The 9,172-nt window shown below is 40.4% G+C and overlaps 1 protein-coding gene across 1 annotated transcript; it reads right to left on the reverse strand.

Annotated features, from left to right (window-relative positions):
• Positions 1–1,888: 1,888 nt before the first annotated feature.
• hes5.4.S (hairy and enhancer of split 5 gene 4 S homeolog) lies at positions 1,889–3,759 on the reverse strand. The gene is made up of 3 exons (XM_018227972.2): positions 3,622–3,759; positions 3,293–3,473; positions 1,889–2,385 (listed from the first exon to the last, which is right to left on the reverse strand). Exons 1-3 carry the CDS (start codon positions 3,685–3,687, stop codon positions 2,153–2,155), a joined length of 480 nt encoding a protein of 159 aa, XP_018083461.1. The 5' UTR covers positions 3,688–3,759; the 3' UTR covers positions 1,889–2,152.
• Positions 3,760–9,172: the final 5,413 nt, after the last annotated feature.

Raw genomic sequence — 9,172 nt, forward strand, 5'->3', positions numbered from 1 at the left:
CGCAGATTCATTCCAAATTTTGCAAGCAGGGCTGCTCCTTTGACCGACCTGACCAAAGGGAAAGGGTCCACAATGATTAAGTGGGGTCCAGAGGCAGAGGAGGCATTCCAAGATTTGAAAGTGGTTTTATGCCAAGATCCAGTGTTGGTCGCACCAGACTTCAAAGAGAAATTTGTTGTGCAAACTGATGCCTCTGGTGTTGGATTAGGTGCGGTATTGTCACAGTTAGTTGGGGAAGAAGAGCATCCAGTGGTCTACTTGAGCAGGAAGTTGACCCCTGCAGAAAAAAATTATAGTATTGTTGAGCGGGAGTGCTTAGCAATTAAATGGGCACTGGAAGCTTTGCGGTACTACCTTCTGGGCCGCCAGTTTGTGCTCATTACGGACCACTCTCCCTTAACCTGGATGTCACAGGCAAAAGAAAGAAATGCAAGGGTCACACGTTGGTTCCTTTCCTTGCAGAATTTCAATTTTACAGTGGAACACCGAGCAGGCAAACTGCAGGGTAATGCAGATGCCTTGTCAAGGGTCCACTGTATGGTGGCTAATGGTGTCCGAAACCCCGGGTTCGAACAGAGGGGGGAGGTATGTGACAAAGAGCTATGTCCCAATAGGCTGCCTGTATATGATGGGAGGTATATAGCACCCAGCCTGAGGTATTGGCTCCTTTAAATCTCCAGGGTAAGACAGGTTAGGACCCTGGAGCAAGGATAGTTCAGTATGCTGCCCAATTAGTCCGCAGGTGGGGCTGTTTAAGGGAGCCTGGCGGGGAGTGGGAGTGTGTTGTACTGGGAGTCAGAGAGAACTTCTGACCACACGCTGTGAAGTGTTTTGTGAACAAACTGTGTGTTTGACTGCAACTCAAAATGGCAAATGTTTGTTACCACTGCAAGGAACTTTCCTAAGGACTGTAACACTGCAAACCGGTGAGGTTTTCCTTATTATTTGACTGTTATAGCACGAAATTGTGCCTGTTTAAGTTGTCCGGTTTGAACAATAAAAACCCAGGCAGGAGCCTGTTTCACTTTTGTTGCAAACCTAAGCCTCCTGTCTCCTCTGTAAGAACTGTTTTACCTGAGCCCTACCGGCTGCTTTGAGCTATTCCCCACAATATATATATATATATATATATATATATATATATATATATATATATATATATATATATATATATATATATACATAGTGTTGTTTTGGGCACCACTCTGCTTCCGTTGCAGCCCCATGTGCAAAGTAAGGGTTCAAAATATACTCAAACCTTCATTTTGATTCATCAGATAACATTTTTCCCTCTTTTTGTGCAAATCCTGTGAGTGCCAGCATTTGAAACTCTATATTTATAATCTTTACTGGAGCACCCCTAGTGGAGTTTCATCACGATGGCCTTCGGCCTCGTGTTTTTATATGGTCATGAAACTCCTCGGTAACTTATAATATCCTTATAATTTACAAGAGGGGGTACTTTATTCACTATATAATATATATACACTGTATATATATATACACTGTATAGTATATTATACTCATGACTCTTATAGGTTAGAGTTACTGCCACAGCAAGCTATTATTACTCCTAATTAATCCTACAAAGGCAATTTTTACATTATGAATATTTGAACTCCACTCTTGAACTGGACTGCCCAATCCAGCAATATGATCTAGCCCAGCAACACACACAGACCTGTACAAGCACACACCCTTACCCACACTCACATGCATGCCCAATAGCATTCATGCAAACACACACACACCTACACACACACACACACCATTCCTGGAAGGGAAGTAGTTAAAATACCTGGCACAAAAATGCCCTTGAGGGAAGACAGGTGTAAGGATGTGCCTGACATGTTTACAGTTTTTTTGAAACGCAAGGAACAACACATGATTTTATTATATAACATTTATATTTATGTATTTAAGTGCATTTATATTTTCTTTGAAATACTATAGTCCATTAACACTTCAACATGAAGCAACTAGTAATTAAACATGAAAAGTAACTTTTCTACTTTAAAGAGAAATTCAGGGTCAGTCCATACAGGCCTGGGACATTCCTCTATTTCATTAATATAACAAGTTTTTGACCCCTGTATCCCTGGTATGCTCTGCAATGTGCAGATCCTCCAGCAGTAGGCAAGGGCTGTTGTGATTACCAGGGCCTCCAGATCATTGCTGCTGTGTTGGATGAGGAGTGTTTGCAGCTTGGGGCACCTTGGGGCAAGTCACTCTCAGCTGGAACAGTTCTATTAAAATGCTGCATCAGTTTCCAGTTTGCCTCTTTTTGCTTTTCAGAGAGAGAGAGGAACTGAAGAGTCTCTTCCAGACATCTGCTGAAGCCTTGGTTGTAATCTTGGAATGGCCTTTTCCGAGCAAATGCAGCTGCTGTTAGAGGAAAATAGAGCAAATGTTATCATTCTGATTATTATTTACAAACACTGTTCATAGTCCATACTTTTTTTGAAGAAAACCCCTATTTATATAATTTACTCTTTCTACATTTACTAATTTTTCCCCATCACTAGAGATAAAACATAACAAAACTTTGCACTGCGTCTTTCTCCACCTCTGTACAAATGAGTGGGAGCTGATATATTGCATTTTCTTACTAAGGCGTTCTCCGTAGATTTCAACACTTCAGCATTTTTTTCACCACTAGGGGTGCTACTCCTAACAAATATGAAAAGAAATACAGTACTTATTTTAGCCCTCTTAAGGTGGCCATAGACGCACAGGTAATATCGTACGAAACAAATTTTTGTACGATATTTGGTGCGTGTATGGTGGTAAAAGATCCGACCCATATCGACAAAAGACTTGGATATCGGTCGCCTCATCGATTGGGCTGGACAGAAAATTTTGATTGGATGCCTTTAAAGGCACCCAAACATCGGGCATTGTAGCTGAATTTTCATATACAAGTAGAATTCTATTGTTTCTGTCTGTATATCTGACGAATCAGCTCTACACGTGTGTATTGAAACGAGCAATCTTTCTTGGAAAGATCTTTTCTAAGAATGATCATAATTGTTATGTCTATGGCCCCCTTTAGTTATATATCACCGATTGGACAGAGGCCATTAAACACTGGCTCTGGAAATGATATAGAACTGCTCTTTTGTGCATATTTACTTTAACAATTAAGGGATATCAGGATATCAAGCATTTGCAGGTTATGGATATTCATATCACTGGCTGATAAGCAATGAAAACTAGAAGACTATATGCAGTATGGGACAGAGTGGACAAGTCTGTGTAAATAAAATGGTATATACTGAATATGATCTCGTACCATTCATTTGGAGCTGATGCTCTTTCAGGTAGTTGACTGTCATCTCAAGGATGTCAGCTTTTTCCAGTTTAGAGTTTGGCTGGTGCCTCTGAAACTCCTTCTCCAACAACATTCGGAGCTGCTTGATGCTGCTGTTTATCCGGTCCCGTCTCATCTTCTCCACCACTGGCTTTCTTATTTGCTGCAAAGGCAAATGAATTTTGATTAAATGAATGTATTCGAATACATAATACAGTTAGATCGGGATGAGTATATGTGTGCTATTTTTATTTTTAATTGCAACAATGCAGATTGCAAGAAGCAAATAAGCAAATAACATTGATACGTACCCTAAGTGAAGTTTTTGATTTTGGATTCTCCCTGCTGCAATCCAGGGCAATGTGGGTAGAAGCCATTTATTGTACTCTGTCTGTGTAGAGCTCACTGCTCTCTGGTTCTTCTGATGTTCTCTAAAGCAGATTTGAATGTGTTCTCTATTTATACCCCCTTATCAGCTGCAGCATCTGTGAGTGCTTGGCTTGTTGAAGTTTCCCACAGTCAGCAGCCAATCAAGTAGTTGTCCTGAACAATACAGAGAGCTTCAATTACGAGATACTAAATGAACTGTGGAACTGCCTAAGGATAACAACCCTCTGTCAAAGAGCAGGTGGAGTGTGGAAGGACAATAGGGGAGAGGTCTGTAATGATACATTAGAATCTGGGAAAGACTCGTGTGGTCACAAGACACGTGCTCCATGTGCCTGAAGGGGGGTGGATCAAATGTTCTGTAGTAAGGAGATGTCTGGGAGAAGCTGTGAAGGGTGTGAGGTAATTGCCATAATATGACTATGACTTTCCTTTTTATAAGATTAAAGCAGCATGTGCATATTGAAACCAGACATGAAATCGTATCGTCTATGGAAACACAATACAGGTATAATAACTTCAGGTAATACAGTAGCAAGGTAAACCCAGGGTTTTTTTTTTATTATAGATGCAGATGAGTGTATTATTGAATTTAAATGCATCCGAACTACATATAATTACATGGAAAAGATTCCTTGCAACTCCAGCTAAAAGTTGCCTTCTGGTTGTTTTATTCTTGACCCACTGTATCTGGTCCACTTTTTCAATATGAGTCAATTTGCTGTGAAACGTGTGACTGGTGCAAGTTGGTCACAAATGTGGATATCCAAATTGCACCAAATTTTAAATGAAACCAATAAACTGATATATGTGCAAAATGTGCCTTGGTCAGCACAGTATTTGGTTTTGGGCAATCAACTTTGGTGCAATAACTCCAGATTATAGGCACGCATTTAAAGGACATACATGCTGTTTATAGAATTTTTATGTAAAAATGGATGTGGTGGATGTATAGGCAGCATTAAACATAGGGGTCTCCTCAGTGTTCCAACTGCCTTTGCACCATGATCCAATAACAGCACATGCCCTTTACTTGACTTTGGGGTATAATGATGACAGTCAGTAAATTGGGCTGACTGATGACCTAATTCAGCTTGTGTTTCAGGTCACCAACTGACCCAGAACTGCCCTGCACTCTGTGCACTTGTGATGAAGGATCCAACCAATTGGCCTTTGGGCTGATCAGTCCCATCAGTAGAGCTTGTTTGGCAGACTTAATTTGTGCATTTGTACCAGGCCAATTGTGGTTTGTCTCTCAATGTGGACAATTAAAGCTAAAGTCACAGCAACAAAACAGCCTGGAATTTTTTTACAATCACTTCCATTAATAGTGTAGGAAATCGCAGCAACATGTGAAACAAGTGTTGGCTTAAAAATGCCAACAGGTGCACAGACAATTGCTTCAATATTCCATGCTCAGGCAGTTTCCATGGATTTCAGTGAAAAGCAATAAGTCACAGTGATCAAAAATGTCCCCTTTTATTAAATTACTTACTAGCTAGAATGAACTGGACACTGGGCTACAATGCTTTATAGTATCATTTTGTAAAGGAGATTTGGAGGATGATTAGGGCCCTTTCTTCAAACTACCTATGCCAATTTTACATTTACATTCCATAGGTTGAAGAACTCGGGAAACTCCAATATTCTTATAATTAAATGAGGTGGTAGTTGATTTCATATAACTGTTGTGTTGTTGAGTCATGTGACACAAGTACTAACATTAAAATATTAATAATCTTCTCCATCGTCTGCAATGGCATAACTTGAAGTTGCTTAGCCAAACAAAAAAACCATTTAAAGAAGATATGATTTCATGAAAATGCTTATTGGGCAGTGCTCTAATCAAGGGTGGTGTAAAGGAAACTGATACTCACCGATGCCATGCTCCAATCCAAGATGGTGGAGCTCTGGTCCAAGATAGCGGCGCCCTGTTCCTCCACGTGGGTCCTGCTGGTCTCATCGATGTGACGCCAGCGCCTTCTCGTCCGCTGATTGGACGCCGGCGTCAGAACGGGTGCCGGCATCGGAACACCATCGTCAGGATACCAGGGTCAGTGTCATGGTGTAACCATATTGACCCTTCTCTGCCTGGATTGAACCCCTAGCCTGGACTTTGACCATTCTTTTGCTGAACCCTCTTGTTACCGCGAACCTCGGTCTGACGAACTGCCTCCTCCTTGGTCCACACTCCTAACTGTGCTTACGGGCCCTTACAGGTGGATTAAGAGGGTCTTGGGACCTGGACTGTGCTGTCAGCATGGGCCCTTTATAAATCAGTGTTTTGAGTGATTTAAAATATAGAATTTTTAACGTCTTAATGTCTTACATGTAGCATTTTAATAACTATAAACATAACACTGCTCACTGATTGTTGCATTCAGTATAATTTTTTTTAACATTTTAATTTCCATTTTCAATTCTCAGTTGATGGTTGTATTTATTGTTCCATTACATTGCCAAAGCCTATAGATTGAAGTAATAAAATATACCTAAAACTTAGGGATGTGCAAAACATTAAGCCACATTTTGCTGTGAAAAAACACCCATAAATTCTAATGTAGTGGTTCCCAACCAGTGGCTCGTGATCAACATGTTGCTCACCACCACTTTGGATGTTGCTCCGAGTGGCCTCAAAGCTGGTTCTTTTTTTTTAAATCTAGGCTTGGGGCAAGTTTTATTTGTATACAAACCAGGTGTACTCCTAAACAAAGCCCCTTGTAGTCAATCACAGCCCATAACTGGCACCTCCAGGAAAATGTTTTCATAATTGTGTTGCTCCCCAACTCTTTTCACATTTGAATGTGGTTTACTGGTAAAAAAAATGTTGCACTGTTTAAAAAATGTCACGCGACAAATGCTCCATTGACTTAAATGCATTTGCCAAAATATTTGTAGTTTTGTGAATTTTTGGCAAAGGGAAACGGGTCAGATTCACCAGTCCCTCATGTGAAATATCTCAGCAGACTAGAGATTCAAAGGGAAAGCGTTGAGATGTCACATTACAACAAGTAAAATGGATCTTCCCACAAGCAGCACAATTCACTAACTGAATTATGTTGCCATGGGTTTTGACATAAAGATGTTATAAATGCAGATTTTCAGTGTGCCTCTGCTGAATCTTTTCCATTCCTGCATTTAATTTGCATATAAATGTGTTGCAGCAATTAAGAAAGCCTACAGTCTGCAATGGAAATAGCTGTGTTTAACTCCTACTTCATGAGATGTGCACTGGATTGTATTCTAGTGTGTAAGAAGGAAATGGTCCTGCACATGGAGCTTACAATCTAAATTAGATATGGGTACCTTCTAACCCTCCAGATGTTGTTTTACAACAAATGCCAGCATCACCAAATACACTTTTTAACGTTATGATGATTATTTTTATTTTTACTATTTTTTATCATTTTTATTATTATTATTTTTACATTTTATGTATAAATTGGTGTATATATTGAACATAAAAGCACTGTACAATAAATAGGTGTATACGTTGAACATACAGATTACATTCAAAGATGCAACCAATAACCAATGCAAGAGGTATGCCCAGAAAGCTTACAATCTAAAAAATAGACCTTATTTTATTTTAAAACTGTGTAAACTGAATCAATTAATGTTTACTGCTCTTTAGCCTATAGAGAGAGTGCACATTTTTGCCCAATACCAACCCCCCCCTGTTATTGCTTTGTGGAAATCAGCCTGAAATTTACCCCCACAGATTGACCATTCACCTGAAAACCAATCACCAGTTCGGCTAATCTTTCCCCAATATGCCCACCTTGAACTAAATTATTCAAAGCAGATCTGATCATTCGGCCCTCGGGCCAGATATCTATTGGATAGGCCACCTGAGAGGAGGTAGGATTTTCCGAGGAGGTCTCAAGGGGCTGAAATGGAAGCCTAAATCTGTCCCTGTATGGCCAGTTTAATCTGTCAGGAAAGAAAAGTCTTACTGCTTTCATTTGAACCAAGTTCAACCAAACTCTCAAACCCAAATTCCCTTAATTAGTGCAAAATTATTGAACAAAACCAGCGTTAAAAGTCTGAAACTTTTTAACACAAAGGCATAAAACATGCTCCAATTGTCAAAAGGACCATCTGCCATTGACTTTTACACAAGTTTTTCCCCTTTAAAATCTAGACCAGAAACATTTGAGGTTTAATAATTAGGCCTCTTAATCTTTCAGTACAGCAGAGGTGATCCACAAAGTAGACAACTCTCATCAACCACAGCTCGTCTAGTCCAAATGGCCAGCAGTCATTTGAAGGGCAACATCACAAGTAAGCATAGTCTTAAGCTGGCCATAGACGTTAAGATTTTTAAAATATCTCTTCGTTATCATAAGACCAAGCATATCCTGAAACGATCAGTTAAATGTATGATTTGTCCATTAACTAAAAAGACCATTTCAAGCGATATCATCTGTAACGTAGGGTATACCAAGACCCAGTATATTATACATCAATTGGGAGTCCACATCTGATTTCCAACTTAGTTAAGCCTAAGGGACACACCCCAGTTCTCAGGTAATTATATGCAAAAGATTCCTTTATCAAAAGATAACGGTCCGAGGCTTTTTTCAGTAAAAAAATATAATTTTATTTAGATTAGCGTTAAAACTCAGATACATACTGACCCCACCAGGCCCACCTTACGCGTTTCGCACCCTCCGGCGCTTAGTCATAGGTGTATCTAGTCATAGGTGATACACCTATGACTAAGCGCCGGAGGGTGCGAAACGCGTAAGGTGGGCCTGGTGGGGTCAGTATGTATCTGAGTTTTAACGCTAATCTAAATAAAATGATATTTTTTTACTGAAAAAAGCCTCGGACCGTTATCTTTTGATAAAGGAATCTTATACCAAGACCCAGAACTAACACCAAGGTCACGGTCACGGCTCACGCTTCTGCCTATAACAGCCGCCTTATGCTTCAGGAGGATCCCTCTGCTACTCGGAAGCTGCCGGTCTTATAGTGAAAGGACCAAGGGGAGAGTTCTGGGCAGGCAAGTGAACCGAACATGTACTAGAAGGACGGGGAACAGGAAGCATAGTCGAGGGATAGGCTGAGGTCATTACCAATCTAGGAATGCAGTGCAGAATCAGCAGTCAGAAGAGTAGTCAAGGTCACAAGCCGAGGTCAAACCAAACAGACACGTGGTACAGTAACGAGATCCAATAGAATAAGGCAGAAGTCGGTACAGGCAACAGAACAGCAAGGGACAGGCAGTGATCAATTAATAGGATCAGACAAGATAAACACACCCAGGAACTATGGAACATAGACCTACATTGGGCAAGAAACAATTGGCCACAATTGGTCAAAACCTGGAAGCACAGCGAGCGTGTGTCATTTGCACATCAGAGTGTGAATAAGGTGGAAGCAGAAGGCATCCCTGCTGGTAATGGACCAGTTTCCCAGATAAAAACATTAACAGGGTTATGAATAAAAGGCACTACATTTGCCCAGGAG

This window comes from Xenopus laevis, chromosome 7S (assembly GCF_017654675.1).
Source record: "Xenopus laevis strain J_2021 chromosome 7S, Xenopus_laevis_v10.1, whole genome shotgun sequence".
NCBI lineage: Eukaryota > Metazoa > Chordata > Amphibia > Anura > Pipidae > Xenopus > Xenopus laevis.